The following is a 17,450-nucleotide window of genomic DNA, read 5'->3' as shown; positions in this document are numbered from 1 at the left end:
AATTCTGTTGGTCTGTCGGTCCGTCTGTCGGTCCTGGTTTTGCTACTTTAGGCACTTCCAGGTAAGCAAGGACGATGAAATTTTGCAGGCGTATCAGGGACCAGATTATAATCTGGCCCTATCATAATTTAATACCAGATTAAATTAGAAATCGTTTTCCCGATTTGACCATCTCAGGGGGGGAGGGGGCCCGTTAATTCGAAAAAACAGAAAAATTGAAGTATTTTTAACTTACGAACGGTCGATCAGATCTTAATGAAATTTGATGTTTGGAAGGATATCGCGTCTCAGAGCTGATATTTCAAATCCCGACCGGATCTGGTGACATTGGGGGGAATTTGGGAGGGGGAAACCTAAAATCTTGGAAAACACTTAGAGTGGAGCGGGATGAAACTTGGTGGGAAAAAAACACATAATTCCTAGATACATGATTGACATAACCGGAACGGATCCGCTCTTTTTGGGGCAGTTGGGGGAGGGGGTTAATTCTGAAAAATTAGAAAAGTGAGGTATTTTTAACTTACGAACGGGTGATCAGATCTCAATTAAATTTGATATTTAGAAGGATATCGTGTCACAAAGCTATTATTTTAAATCTCGACCGGATCTGGTGACATTGGAGGGAATTTGGGGTGGGGGAACCTAAAATCATGGAAAACGCTAAGATTGGAGGGATCGGGATGAAACTTGGTGGGAAAAATAAGCAGAAGTCTTAGATAAGTGATTTACATAATTGGAACGGATCCGCTCTATTGGGGGGGGGGTACCTCTGAAAAATTAGACAAAATGACGTATTTTCAACTTACAAAGGAGTAATCGGATCTTCGTGAAACTTCATATTTAGAAGGACCTCGTAACTCAGATCTTTTATTTTAAATCTCAACCGGATCCAGCGTCATTTGGAGGGGGGCAGTTGGGGGGGACTAGAAATCTTAGAAAATACTTAAAGCGGAGAGATCAGGATGAAACTGATTGGGAAGAATAAAAAACTGTCTAAGATACGTGACTGACATAACCGGACCGGATCTACTGTCTTTGGTGGAGTTGGGGGGGGGGTAATTTGGAAAATTGAGGTATTTGTAACTTACGAAAGGGTGATCATATCTTAATGAAACTTAATATTTAGAAGGATCTTGTGCTTTAAAGCTCTAATTTTAAATTCTGACCAGATTCTGTTACATTGGGAGTTGTTGAAGGGGGAAACCGGAATTCATGAAAAACGTGAAAATTGGGGTATTTTTATCTTACGAAGAGGTGATTGGATCTTAATGAAATTTGATATGTAGAAGGACTTCATGTCTCAGAGCTCTTATTTTAAATCCCGACCAGATCTTTTGACATTGGGGGAGTTGGAGGGGGAAATCTTGGAAAACACTTGGAGTGGAGGAATCGGGATAAAGTTTGGTGGATAGAATAAGCAAATGTCCTTGATACGTGATTGACGTAACCGTCAATGAGCCGTATGAGCTCTTAGCTCTTGTTTTATAGACAAAACACAACATATATCGACTAAAGGTCCTTTCTTCGCACTGAAAAATAGCTTAGCTATTTAGGCAAGCAACAGGACATTTTCATAATATAACTTTGGAATTATGAGTTCGACAAAAAAAATCTAAAAACAAAAACAAATGAGTGTTTTTCTTGCTTTTGCTTTATATGATACTAGTCATCAAAGGTTTCACTTGGTTGTTAACCAAAACCGCAGCAGGTTCCTTTAAAAATTGCCGTCTGAATGAGTAACAACTGCTATATTCTGCTGAAGCAAAAGCTGAATAGACTCATTTCACTTGATATTAGTTCTGATCCTCGTTGTGGCATGTCTAGTAACCGCATATTCCTTCGCTCTTCATTTTTGTTTTTGACTTACTTTAATTTTCGCTGCCACTTTTCTACTAATCGCATATTTATTCGTTCTTCACTTTCTTTTTGAATTGTTACATCTATTGTTATCTCAAGTATTCTAACTGCATATTTGTTTATTCTTCATTTTTGTTTTTGACTCGTTGTGATTCTCGCTGTGACATATGTTCTTACCGCATAATTCTTTATTCCTCACTTTCGTTTTTGATTCGTTCTGATCCTTGTTATCATATGTTTTGTAGCCACATAGAGACCAAGGTTCCTCGATCTATAAAAGAGATAAACTAAGAAAAAGGTCTACAAAAAAAGTTTTACAAAAATAGCATGTGAAACTACCATAAATCATCGCCAACAAATAAATGCAACCTAAAACAAACAGAAGTTATAATAAATAACCTAATCAAAAAAAGAGCTGAAACTAGGAGGAGGAGTGCTGACATCCCCCGCGCATTCTAAAGACCGGAAAATAGTTTGCACTGTACAGAAAACAATCCATGTTTCGAGCTGCATATTTTTTATTTACCATAATATCAAAAATGAAAAATTACTATCACAACCAAGATTGGTGAAACACAAAATAAAAGTGGATTGGCAGTTTAGTATATATATATATATATATATATATATATATATATATATATATATATATATATATATATATATATATATATATATATATATATGTATGTATATATATATAGTGCTGGGATCGCATTTGGCACGCAGCGGGCTTCTATATATGGATTCTCACTGTCGCCTATCTTCTAAAGGCAGAAAAGTTTAGCCTTTTGTTGATATCATGATGTCCAAACAGACCTTTCATTAGAAGTAGTGCCTTTGTAAAATTACGTTTGTTTTTGGACCTTTAACTTTTGCCTCGGCTTAACTTTTGTCATTATGAAAGACATATCGCTAAACCTTTGTTTCTTTTAATTGTTCAGGTGGTGGGACGAAACTGCTTCTTTTGCCTCGGCTTGTCTCTTGGCATTATGAAAGACGAAATTATGAAGACATTAAAAAAAGTTATGAAATAACCGAACCTTTGTTTCTTTTAATTGTTCAAGTAGTGGGACAAAAACTTCTTCTTTTGGCTCAGTTTGTCTTTTGTCATTATGAAAGACATATAGCCGAACTTTTGTTTCTTTAATTGTTCAGGTGGTGGGACAAAAATCTTTTCTTCTGACGATTTATCTAGTCCAGGTTTTTTATTTTCAAAGGTACGGTTGGCATTGATGACCTTATCCGTGTCCAGATCCAAAACCTAACAATCTTTGCTATCATTTTCCATGTGTTTAATTCATTTCACCTGACCTTATTCATGGCATAATCCAAAACCAAATAATCATCGCTATCATTTTGAATTTGATTGGTACGTTTTACCTGGGCTTCTATTTCGTCATTATGAAATAAATATTAGCGAATTTTTTTTTTAACTAAGTTATGGTAGACATTGATGAGTTTGTTCATGTGAAAATCACAAATCCAATCATGATCGCTATTATTTTCAATTTTGACAATCTTGATTCTTGCTGTCAAGGTTGATTCTCATTAAGTCGCTCACATGTTTGGGTTCACATGTTTTCTAGGTCTTTTCGACCCCACAGAAATAAAATATAAGGTTGGGCAATAACAAAAATGGTAAAACAAATATACTGAAACACTGTAGTAAACAAAAAAAAAAGATGATTTATGTTCACTTTTGCACGATCAACTTGAAAGATTTATTTCTTGGTAAACTGTAGGTCTGTGCTGGCTCCTGTTGCTTATTAAATAAAAAAAAAGTTGTTCGACTAGAAGTAAGGAGCAATATTAAAATTTAAAACGAACAGGAAGGCTTTACCTCCTCCTCAACAACTCACTCTTTAACCTAAAATTTTTCAGTTCTCTTGAAAAAAGATTCTTATAGTTCCAATTAAACCGCCTTTTTGTTTCAGGAGTCTTTCTTAAAGAATTGGGATAAAATTCAAACTTTAGCGCAAAGAGCGAGGTGTTGAGAAGAGTCAACCCCCTTCATATATTTAATAATTTCTGTTCGTTTTAAGTTTTAATGTTCCTCCTTACTTTCAGTTGAAAAACTTATTTTTTTATTTAATTACTAATCGTTTTTTTAAATAATCCCAGTAAATCTGGCCCCACCTCTGCGGAGATATACCCTCTCCACGGATATATCCTATAGATAATTCACTCATGGTGAAAGTTTACCCAGGACAATTATCCTTAGCAACTCCACACGTAAAATTGAGACAGAAAAGAGAAATCAAGAAATATAAAGAAAATTTGTACAGGAATTCTGGGAAATTTCTCAGTGTATAATTTCCTCTGACAAGTTCACCCCTGGAAACTTCCCTCCCTAAGAAAAGTTCCCCCGTAAAAAAAACAATGAACAACTTTATAACTTAAAGACCTTTCCCCTTGGCTGCGGGGGTGTCATATTATATCCAAAGGAACAGTAACTGAGCCTTTCAACTATGATGAACAAAATGGCAATCTTAAAATTTTAAATCAGACGATTTTGGGGAAGGGGGTGGAGGAGGGAGCTTAGTTGTCCTCCATTTTTATTCACTTAAAAAGGGCACTAGAAATTTATATTTTCGTTCATGAGCCATGTTACTATATTCTAAAGCCACTGGGTCATTTCGATCCCCTTGTGGAAAAAAACAACGAAAAAACGATTAAGCACGTATTCGTGGCCAAAAATGCGAAAGACTAAACTCAATGAAACTTATATAGTTGAAATCAGCATAAAATTTAAAATTTGGTTTTTTACAGTTTAGGCTAATATTTAGCCGGGTCGCTCCTTACTTGCAGTTCATTACCATGAACTATCTGATTTGTTATCGTGGTGGTTTCTGCATGAGGTGATGCGGAATGTTCAAGCCTGATGGAGTCTTTGATAATGAGGGGCTTAATCTGAATTCCTATGGCTACTATCAAAGATACATTGGATGATGAATATTAGGTCAAATCTTATAGATAAATTTGACAAATATACCAAAAAAAACGTGTTTTCTAGAAAAGTAAATACGCAGTTCCAAGTTTAAAAATCTGAAAAAATTAGGACACATGACTTTCAAAAAATTAGTTAGATAGCCTAATGTATTTTAAAGTCTAATCTCACATGTACCTAGGTTAGAGTCCACGAAGTGAAAGAATCTATATCCATAAGTGAATGTGAAGATTCTAGCTGTTTCAAGTTGAATAATGATCCACGCAAAAAGGCATGGCTTTACTCAAATCCAATTCCACCATCAATGCAGAAAGCTTCTATCCCTGATTTGGCAACAAAAAATATACCCTGGAAAATGTTGACAGATGCTAAGCCAAAGACGAAAACAGAGGAAGAATATTTCACAAGGTATGTAATAATGGTGTGTCGTAGAGTAATAATCTGATTTACATCACACAAGAACAGTAATGAAATGTAATACTACTGCAGTGGTGTTACATTAGTTCTTTCAACTATTCAAGGTCTTCATGCTGATTCCAACAACCTCACCTAGAATTTAACATTTATTTTTTAGACTTACACTCATGGTTTTTATCGGTTATACAATAAAAATTATACAATTTCGATCGCGAATGATACGAGCACGATACAAGAAACTGGTCAAGTAACTTCTTTATACCACACAATTAGCTTTTGTTTGATTGTAAAATAAATTGTAGCTATATTTTATTTAAGTATTTAGTTTGTATTTTGGTTTGGTTTATGCAAACAAATATGGGCTATATATTAGGGGGTGGGGTAGAGCATAGCATGTATTAAATACAGAAATGCTTAGTTTACGTATTTAGCATATGCTATGCTTTACCCCTCCTCCCTAATGTGCAAATATATGGCCCAACTTTGTGTCTAAAGTACTATATATTCATCATATTTTGTTTCATTTCATTAGCATTAATCGAACTTCATTTACCGAGTGTTTATTATATAACCGATAAGTACGACACTCACTTATTGTTAAGGGTGCGGCTTATGCTCATTTAATTTTCGAAGGTACAGCTTTATCTGTGCAAGTGAGTCATTTAGGCGTAACAAGTGCCGATCCGACAGGACTGGCACAAAAAATAGAAATGTGGATGGAACTGATTTCTCTTAGGTCAAAAGTTCGTAAATTATAACTATTCCTTGCTAAGCGATCACCAGCAGTAAAGACTTGAGCAAGCGAAGCCTATGCACAAACACACACGCACAGTCTCATCGCAAATATTCAGGCCTCGAAAACAGTATAACGTGACCATCTCACACCCTTTGTGGTCAGCTACAAGTGCTATACATTGCTACGCATGTTTTTACTGTTGTAAATTACCATACAAAAAATAAAATGTGAAAAAAATCCAGCATGTGACGACGGTAAAATCGTTAATCTTCCAACGTTTGTGGTATTACCGTCATTTACAACTGCATCTCGCAAATGAATGTATTGTTCAGAGCGGAGCTTGGTCTGATTCAGACGGATAAATAGCAAACGTTCTGATTCAATTTTTGCATACATATCAACGATGTATTGGTGAAACAATTGACGGCATTTGAAAATATAACTGTCTTCATCCTGCCGAATCATTAGTCTATAGGAATAATAATGCATTGCACTGCATTTCTTATTCATTTCTTTGTTAGTGGCTGGATTCATCAATTTAATATTAAAGTGATAGCCGTCGGCTCCATCCCAAAAAATGATAGGATATTGTAGGGCATCGTAGCATCGATGAGTTTTAGCAATTCTTACCAACCGAGCGTTTCGCTTATGAAGAATAATATTTCGAGGTAAAAACTGATCACCGACCATAACGATTTTTACTTCATCGATAGTTGGAGCATTGTATCTACGCATATGTTGGCCAGTAGGCGTTTTGTCTGCGGAAATAACAATTTTATACGTATCAGTAGGCATCAAATCGATGGCTGTTTTGAACAAACGCACTAAATTATTATTTTCGTGGAAAAGATGTTGCAATTTGGAAACGATAGTCCTTTCAACGTCGGGAGAAATTTTATAACGCGCATTCAATTCAGAATTTCTATCTCTAATGAAGTACAGTTGTAAAAATTTATGATTCTCGCCTGAGAATGGTAGAAGGGACCCTGCTCTATGAAAAATTTGCCCTTTTACTTTGAAAGTAGGCATAAATTGATCTTGATTTTCGATTTGGGCACCAAACGACGTCATTTGGAAACATGAGTTATATTTTCTGATGTTTAACAGAAAACGCTTAGATTCTGACGTAGTTCCAGTAAGAAAAGTCTTCAATGGCTCTTGTGGTTTAGCCTGTTGAGGAAGTTTAAGTTTTCCTGAGGCGCAACACATTCCCATTGTTTCACCATTAAATTTCAAGGCCTTGCAATAGGGACAGATTTTAGACACAGTCCCGATTTGAACACATCTATTCAAGCTATAATCATCGACTGGGCTGTACCTGAATGCCAGGCGAAAATTTTCAGGTTGCTCTTGTGATTCCTCGGCACGCTTTCTTTTCATACTTTCTCTATTAGCCGCAAGCCTGTTCTCACACTGTTGTTGTGATTCCTCGGCGCGCTTTCTTTTCATACTTTCCCTATTAGCCGCAAGCCTGTTTTCACGCTGTTGTTGTGATTCCTCGGCACGCTTTCTTTTCATACTTTCTCTATTAGCCGCAAGCCTTTTGGCATACTCTTTGAGCAGCTTCCTCGGCTGTTGCCATTGTAGGTTCTTATCCCATTTTAAAATCTATATTAAAAATTTATCTTTGAAAGGCCTTCTTATTATACTTATAATGACGTCATACACAAAGCCTTTGACGTCATAACAAACATGACGTGAGTCGACAAACAACTTCATGACGGCATAATGCTCAATCCTTTTAATGACGTCTGTCGACAAACATGTATGACGTCATTCAACACACAACACACAAACAACTTATTTATATATATATAATACTAGCTGTTGGGGTGGCGCTTTGCGCCACCCCAAAACCTAGTTGGTGGGGACGCTTCGCACCAGTTGCACTAGTTGGTGGGGACGCTTCTCTTTGAGTGTTTTTCCTTTTTAGTTTTTTTTAGTTTTTTACCTTTTTCCAGTTTTCTTTTTCTTCTTTATTTTTCAGCGTCATTATGAAATACATATCACCGAAACTTTGTTTTTTTAACTAAAATCTGGTAGGCATTGATGACCTTATCCAAGTCAAAATCCTAAACCCAATCATCATCGCTATCATTTTCAGTTTTGATATGTTTTGACTCTCGCTGTCCAGGTGGATTTTCATCTAACTGCGCGGTTTTGCGTTCTTTAGCCGCAAGCCTGTTTTCTTGCTGTTCTTGTGATTCCTCGGCACGCTTTCTTTTCTTACTTCCTCTATCAGCCGCAAGCCTGTTTTCTTGCTGTTCTTGTGATTCCTCGACACGCATTCTTTTCTTACTTTCTCTATCAGCCGCAAGTTTTTTGGCATAGACTCTTTGAGCAGCTTCCTCGGCTGTTGCCATTGTAGGTTCTTCAGTCATTTTACAATTAAACATTTTTCCAGATCTTCTTACAATTAAAAATTTGTCTTTGAACGATTTTCTTAAATACTTTTAATGACGTCATCGTCATAACAAACATGACGACAACTAACTTCATGACGACATGATGACATGACGTAACTCGATAGACATAACACACAGACAACTTATTTATATATATCCTCTATCTTCTATCTATCTATCTATCTATCTATCTATCTATCTATATAAAAATAAGTTGTCTGTCTGTCTGTGGGTCTGTGGATCTGTAGATCAGGTGACGTCATGTTTCGGCTGACGTCATGAAATTAGTTGCCGTCATTTTTGTTATGACGATGCTTAGTATATTGTAAAACACATTAATTTGGTTAATAATATACCATTTAAAACACCAAAATGAACATGCTGGAGTAGTCACTCGGTGAGAGAGGGTGTCAGAACGGAGAATGAAGGTCCCAGGTTCAAATCCTGGTTAGGCTAAAAAAGGTAAAAAACTAAAAACTAAAAAAAAACTGAAAAAACTAAAAAAAGGCAAAAACTACAAAAAAAACTAAAAACAAATTAAAAATAAAAATAAAAAAAATAAAAAAGATAAAAAGCTAAAAAAAGGTAAAAACCAATAAAAACTAAAAAGAAAGAAAGATAAAAAACTAAAAAAAAAATTCATCTAAAAAACTAAAAAAAACTAAAAAACGTAAAAACTAAAAGAACTAAAAAAGTAAAAAAAAAAAACTAAAAAAAGGAAAAAACTGAAAAATAAGCGGGATATAAAACAGGGGGATATAAATGACGACCGGGACACCGGGACATAAGGAATATAAATGAATCAGAAAATACAACTCATGTTCCCAAATGACGTCGTTTGGAGCCCAAATTGAAAATCCAGATCAATTTATGTCTACTTTCAAAGTAAAAGGGCAAATTTATCATAGAGCAGGGTCTCTTCTACCATTCTCAGGCGAGAATCATAAATTTTTACAATTGTACTTCATCAGTGATAGAAATTCTGAATTGAATGCACGTTGCGAAATTTCTCCCAACATTGAAAGGACAATCGTTTCCCAATTACAACATCTTTTCCACGAAAATAATAATTTAGTGCGTCTGTTCAAAACAGCAATCGATTTGATGCCTACTTATACGCATAAAATTGTTATTTCCGCTGACAAAACGCCTCCTGGCCAACATGTGCGTAGATAAAATGCTCCTACTATCGACGAAGTGGCCATCGTTATGGTCGGTGATCAGTTTTTACCTCGAGATATTATTCTCAGGGTTTCCACCACACGTGCTACAACTAAAAATAGGCCTACCAATAATACTTTTAAGAAATATAAACCCACCAAAGCTTTGCTATGGCACTCGACCTGCCGTAAAAAAAACAATGGAAAACCTAATAGAGGCCACAATCTTGACAGGGCCTTTTGAGGGTGAGGCTGTTCTTATTCCTCGCATTCCCAAGATTCCAACGGATCTGCCTTTTCAATTTAAAAGATTGCAATTCCCAATTCGATTAGCATTTGCAATCACCATTAACAAAGCTCAAGGTCAATCATTAGAAAAATGTGGTATAGATCTTAATACTGATTGTTTTTCCCATTGACAATTGTACGTTGCATGTTCGAGGGTCGGTAAACCTGACAATCTATTTATATGCAGCGACAATTGGACAGCGAAGAATGTTGTATATTCGCAAGTTTTACGCAGTTAATTTGTATTTTATCTATCTATCTATCTATCTATCTATATAAAAACGAGTTGTATGTATGCATGTATGTTTGTTTGTAAAAAGAGCGTTTGCATATGATGTCATTATTAGTACATACGGCTTTGTATATGCAGAGACAATGGGAAAGCCAAGAATGTTGTATATTCGCAATTTTTACGTAGTTTAACTCCTGCAGACGAAATGAATGCTTGCCTAAAAAATTCGAATTTATAGGCACACGTAAAAATATTAAAATTAACTACAAATATGCGTGTCCGATTGCAAAACGATGACTCTGGTCAAACAGTAGACTCAATTTCAGGACGTATACAACTACCTGCTGATTTCTGTAATTTAGTGACGTCCAAAAATGAATTGATTGAAAAAGTATTTCCGAATATTCTAAAAAATTATAAAAATAATAAATGGCTAAGTGAAAGAGCGATTCTCGCACCCAAAAATATAGACGTCCACGAAATCAACAATATTGTTTTGAACAACATTCGAGACCAGGCAGTCCTTTACAAGTCAGTCGACACAGTTTTGGAACCAAATGAAGCGGTTAATTATCCATCTGAATTTTTAAATTCCATAGATCCTTCAGGGTTTCCACCACACGTGCTACAACTAAAAATAGGCGTACCAATAATACTTTTAAGAAATATCAACCCACCAAAGCTTTGCAATGGCACGCGACTTGCCGTAAAAAAAAACAATGGAAAACCTAATAGAGGCCACAATCTTGACAGGGCCTTATGAGGGTGAGGCTGTTCTTATTCCTCGCATTCCCATGATTCCAACGGATCTGCTTTTTCAATTTAAAAGATTGCAATTCCCAATTCGATTAGTATTTGCAATCACCATTAACAAAGCTCAAGGTCAATCATTAGAAAAATGTGGTATAGATCTTAATCCTGATTGTTTTTCCCATGGACAATTGTACGTTGCATGTTCGAGGGTCGGTAAACCTGACAATGTATTTATATGCAGCGACAATTGGACAGCGAAGAATGTTGTTTATTCGCAAGTTTTACGCAGTTAATTTGTATTGTATCTATCTATATAAAAACGAGTTATGTGGATGCATGTTTGTTTGTTTGTAAAAAGAGCGTTTGTATATGACGTCATTATTAGTACATACGGCTTTGCATATGCACAGACAATGGGAAAGCCAAGAATGTTGTTTATTCGCAATTTTTGCGTAGTTTGAAACACATATATAAATCTATCTATATTCACAGGTGGGACACAGGGACACAACTACAATAGCGCATAACTAATATGGCGCGTAACGACTTACGCGTGCGGGGGGGCTTGGGGGGGCGCGAAGCGCCCCACCAACTAGGTGTTGGGGTGGCGCGAAGCGCCACCCCAACAGCTAGTCTATCTATATATATAAAAATAAGTTGTCTGTCTGTGGATCTGTGGATCAGGTGACGTCATGTTTCTGTGTCGGCTGACGTCATGAAATTAGTTGTCAGGTGACGTCATGTTTCTGTGTCGGCTGACGTCATAAAATTAGTTGTAGTCATTTTTGCTTTGACGGTGACGTCATTCAAGTTATATAAGACATATGTTCACGTAGAAATCTATTAATGTTTAAGCTTACAATGACTGATGAAGATGCTCAAAGAGTCTATGCCAAAAAACTTGCTGCTGATAGTTCCTCGGCACGCTTTCTTTTCTGACTTTCTCTATCAGCATCAAGTTTTTTGGCATAGACTCTATAGATACCATTTAAAACACCAAAATGAACATGCTGGAGTAGTCACTCGGTGAGAGAGGGTGCCAGAACGGAGAATGAAGGTCCCAGGTTCAAATCCTGGTTAGGCTAAAAAAGGTAAAAATCTAAAAACTAAAAAAAAACTGAAAAAACTAAAAAAGGCAAAAACTACAAAAAAACTAAAAACTAATAAAAAAAATTAAGGATAAAAATAAAAAAAAATAAAAAAGATAAAAACTAAAAAAAAGTAAAAAGAAAAAACGAAAAAAAAAACAAAAAAGCTAAAAAAAAGGTAAAAACCAATAAAAAACTGAAAAGAAAAAAAGGAATAAAACTAAAAAAATTTTCATCTAAAAAACTAAAAAAAAACTAAAAAAGGTAAAAACTAAAAGAACTAAAAAGAAAAAAAAACTAAAAGGAAAAAGGAAAAAAACTGAAAAATAAAGGAGAAAAAGAAAACTAAAAAAATATAAATAAAAATAAAAAAACTAAAAAGATAAAAACTTCAAAAAAAACTAAAAAGAAAAAAGAAAAAAACTAAAAAACCTAAAAAAAGGTCAAAACCAATAAAAAAAAAAACTAAAAGGAAAAAAGGGAAAAAATTAAAAATTTATTTCATCATATACCAATTCAAAAACGAATGTATACCGGGATGACGACCGGGACACAGGGAATATAAATGGCACAACTACAACGGGGACGCCGGGGGGCACAGGGGGATATAAATGACGACCGGGACACCGGGACATAAGAGAAATCAGAGACTGGGACACCGGGACACAAATGACGACCGGGACACAGGTAATATAAATGACGACCGGGACACAGGGACATAACCACAAAGGGGACGCCGGGGTGCACAAGGGGGATATATAAATGACGATGGCGACTCAGGGAATGGTCGATTAGCAATCACCATCAACAAAGCTCAAGGCCAATCATTAGAATCATGAGGTATAGATCTGAATACGGATTGTTTTCCCATTGACCATTATATGTTGCATGTTCAAGAGTCGGTAAACCTGACAATCTATTTATATGCACAGACAATGGGACAGCAAAGAATGTTGTATATTCGCAAGTTTTACGTAGTTAAAAACATATATATATATATATATATATATATATATATATATATATATATATATATATATATATATATATATATATATATATATATATTATCTATATTCACAGGTGGGACATAGGGACACAACTACAATGGCGCGTAACTAATATGGCGCGTAACGACTTAAGCGCGCGGGGGGGCTTGGGGGGGCGCGAAGTGCCCCCACCAACTAGGTGTTGGGGTGGCGCGAAGCGCCACCCCAACAGCTAGTCTATATATATAAAAATAAGTTGTCTGTCTGTGTGTCTGTCTGTGGATCAGGTGACGTCATGTTTCTGTGTCGGCTGACGTCATGAAGTTAGTTGTCGTCATTTTTGCTATGACGGTGACGTCATTAAAGATATTTAAGACATATATGTTCACGTAGAAATCTATTAATGTTTAAGTTTAAAATGACTGATGAACTTACAATGGCAAAAGCCGATGAAGATGCTCAAAGAGTCTATGCCAAAAAACTTGCTGCTGATTGAGAAAGTCAGAAAAGAAAGCGTGCCGAGGAGTCAAAAGAACAGCAAGGAAACAGGCTTGAGGCTAAAGAACGCAAAACCGCGCAGTTAGATGAAGATCCACCTGGACAGCGAGAGTCAAAACATATCAAAACTGAAAATGATAGCGATGATGACTGGGTTTGGGATTTTGACTTGGATAAGGTCATCAATGCCTACCAGATTTAAGTTTAAAAAACAAAGGTTCGGCGATATGTACTACATAGTGAAGCTGAAAAATAAAGAAGAAAAAGAAAACTGAAAAAAGAAAAAATGTAAAAAACTAAAAAATACTAAAAAGAAAAAACACTCAAAGAGAAATTACAGACCGGGACACAAATGACGACCGGGACAGAGGGAATATAAATAACGACCGGGACACTCAAAGAGAAATTACAGACTGGGATACCGGGACACAAATGACGACCGGGACACAGGGAATATAAATGACGACCAGGACACAGGTATTTAAGAATATCGTTCAAAGACAAATTTTTAATTGTAAGAATATCGTTGAAAGAGAAATTTCTAATTGTAAAATGACTAAAGAACCTACAATGGCAACGGTACCACCATCGAAGTAGATAACCAGTGGGTTGTTCCATATTCCCCATTAGTGCGAAACGTCAACCCCAAGTCAAATTCGTGCATTGTTTGGCAACATTTTAACAACTTGCTCTCCATCAGCTCCTACAGAGTTATGGGGAAAATATAAGTCAAAAATGTCCGAAGATATACTCCATCGAAAACAGTTAGAGACGTCAGATATGACTTTTGATTTTACATCAGAAATTTATAAATACACTTTAGTTATTGTAGAAGATTTGTGCGTACGTATGGCAAACAAACCTCTTCAGGATTTGGGAATGCCTTCACCTAACCGTATCGCTGCTGTTTCGACATGTGTAGAATTGGATCGTGAAAAAAGTTACAGTACGAATGATCTATTGTCGTATGTACAAAATAACATTTCCAAGTTAACGTCGGAACAAAAAGTCATTTATGATACGATAGACTCAATTTCAGGACGTATACAACTACCTGCTGATTTCTGTAATTTAGTGACGTCCAAAAATGAATTGATTGAAAAAGTATTTCCGAATATTCTAAAAAATTATAAAAATAATAAATGGCTAAGTGAAAGAGCGATTCTCGCACCCAAAAATATAGACGTCCACGAAATCAACAATATTGTTTTGACCAAGATTCGAGACCAGGCAATCCTTTACAAGTCAGTCGACACAGTTTTGGAACCAAATGAAGCGGTTAATTATCCATCTGAATTTTTAAATTCCATAGATCTTTCAGGGTTTCCACCACACGTGCTACAACTAAAAATAGGCGTACCAATAATACTTTTAAGAAATATCAACCCACCAAAGCTTTGCAATGGCACGCGACTTGCCGTAAAAAAAAACAATGGAAAACCTAATAGAGGCCACAATCTTGACAGGGCCTTTTGAGGGTGAGGCTGTTCTTATTCCTCGCATTCCCATGATTCCAACGGATCTGCCTTTTCAATTTAAAAGATTGCAATTCCCAATTCGATTAGCATTTGCAATCACCATTAACAAAGCTCAAGGTCAATCATTAGAAAAATGTGGTATAGATCTTAATACTGATTTTTTTTCCCGTGGACAATTGTGCGTTGCATGTTCGAGGGTCGGTAAACCTGACAATCTATTTATATGCAGCGACAATTGGACAGCGAAAAATGTTGTATATTCGCAAGTTTTACGCAGTTAATTTGTATTGTATCTATCTATCTATCTATCTATATAAAAACGAGTTGTGTGTATGCATGTTTGTTTGTTTGTAAAAAGAGCGTTTGTATATGACGTCATTATTAGTACATACGGCTTTGTATATGCACAGACAATGGGAAAGCCAAGAATGTTGTATATTCGCAATTTTTACGTAGTTTAACTCCTGCAGACGAAATGAATGCTTGCCTGAAAAATTCTAATTTATGGGCACATGTAAAAATATTAAAATTAACTACAAATATGCGTGTCCGATTGCAAAACGATGACTCTGGTCAAACATTTTCAGATCAATTGCTGGCAATTGGAAACGGAAAGCTCCCAGTAGTGGGAAAGCCAAAAATGTTGTATATTCGCAATTTTTACGTAGTTTGAAACACATATATAAATCTATCTATATTCACAGGTGGGACACATGGACACAACTACAATGGCGCGTAACTAATATGGCGCGTAACGACTTACGCGCGCGGGGGGGGCTTGGGGGGGCACGAAGCGCCCCACCAACTAGGTGTTGGGGTGGCGCGAAGCGCCACCCCAACAGCTAGTATATATATATATATATATATATATATATATATATATATATATATATATATATATATATATATATATATATATATATATATGTTTTTTAACTACGTAAAACTAGCGAATACATAACATTCTTCGTTGTCCCATTGTCTGTGCATATAGATAGACTGTCAGGTTTACCGACTCTTGAAAATGCAGCATATAATCGTAAATGGGAAAACAATCCGTTTTCAGATCTATACAGCTTTTTCTAATGATTGCCCTTGAGCTGTGTTGATGGTGATTGCTAATAGATAGTCTCTGTGCCCCCGTCGTCATTTATATATCCCCCCTGTGCCCTTCCGGCGTCCCCGTTGTGGTTGTATCCCTGTGTCCTCGTCTTCATTTGTGTTTCCTGTGTCCCGGTGTCTCGGTCTGTAATTTCTCTTTGAGTGTCCGGGTCGTCATTTATATTCCCTGTGTCCCGGTCGCCATTTGTGTCCCAGTGTCCCGGTATGTAACTTCGTTTTGAGTGTCCCGGTTGTCATGTATATTCCTTGTGTCCCGGTTTCCCGGTCTGTAACGTCATAAAGTCTTCAATGGCTCTGGTGTTGCAGCCAGTTAAGGAAGTTTAACTATTCCTGAGGCGCAAACCCATTCCCATTGTATCATCATTAAATTTCAAGGCTTTGCAATGGGGACAAATTTTAGACATAGTCCCCATTTGAGCACATCTACTCAAGCTATAACCTTCGACTATAACCTTCTCATAATTTTTTCGGTAATTTCTCTTTGAGCCTCAAGCCTGTTTTCACGTTGTTCTTGTGATTCCTCGTCACGATTTTTTTTTTGGTAATTTCTCTTTGAGCTACGAGCCTGTTTACACGTTGTTCTTGAGATTCTTCCACACGCTTTCTTTTCTTACTTTCTCTATTAGCCGCAAGCCTTTTGGCATTAACTCTTTGAGCAACTTCCTCGGCTGTTTCTTCTGCCATTTAGGATTTATACCAAAATTTCTCTTTGTATTAACTCTTTGAGCAGCTTCCTCGGCTGTTTCTTCTGCCATTGTAGGATTTATACTGAAATTTCTCTTTGAATCGCCCCCTTATATACTTATAATGACGTCATATACATATACATATGCGTACAAACAAACAAACATACAACTTATTTTTATATATATAGATATACAATACCAGGAGCCTGGTGGCTTCGCTGCCGGTCCCTGGCACTCACCATGTGGCAGGCCTCTATATACGGATTCTTCTCATTGAAGCTTGTCTTCTAACCGCAGACAATTTGAGGCAATTTGCTGTCTCTTCCCACTGTTCTCTTTTCAAAGATATTTGAGTACTAATGCAAATTCAGTTTTTAACAACGATATCTACTAAGCTTTAAACTTTTGGTTTTCTTTTTTAAGATTTTTGAATTGTTGTAATCGCTTGATAAAAGTATACTAATACTAGCTGTTGGTGTGGCACTTCGCACCATACCAACACCTAGTTGGTGGGTACGCTCCGCGCCCCTACCCCCAATCCCCCCTCACGCGCACCATGTATAGTACTGTTTACAGTTCTCAAATACTCAAAGGACGTCCGACCGGGTACATTCACCAAAATTCGCTGCCTTTGTTGACGTATTACATATGTATTTGGCCGTCGACTGACTTACCCTATTTTCAACGTTCAAATGATTTCTTTTTAGCATTTCACGTGTAATACAAAGGCACTTCAGTATACATCAGTTTTTTTGTAAAAGAATCATTTTGACATAATGAAACAAAAGCAG

At 36.3% G+C, this 17,450-nt stretch overlaps 1 protein-coding gene across 2 annotated transcripts in view; it reads left to right on the top strand.

Annotated features, from left to right (window-relative positions):
* Window positions 1-17,450, top strand: part of LOC136034976 (uncharacterized) — a 51,396-nt gene that overhangs the window by 28,240 nt on the left and 5,706 nt on the right. For both annotated transcript variants that reach the window (XM_065716540.1, XM_065716539.1), the window contains one exon: window positions 4,989-5,215. In XM_065716540.1, the coding sequence (XP_065572612.1) occupies window positions 4,989-5,215 (227 nt within the window). The remainder of the gene's footprint in view (window positions 1-4,988; window positions 5,216-17,450) is intronic.

Source organism: Artemia franciscana, chromosome 13, assembly GCF_032884065.1.
Source record: "Artemia franciscana chromosome 13, ASM3288406v1, whole genome shotgun sequence".
Classification (NCBI taxonomy): Eukaryota; Metazoa; Arthropoda; class Branchiopoda; order Anostraca; family Artemiidae; genus Artemia; species Artemia franciscana.
The sequence above is the reverse complement of the archived record's forward strand: the minus strand, read 5'-3'. Positions and strand labels throughout refer to the sequence as shown.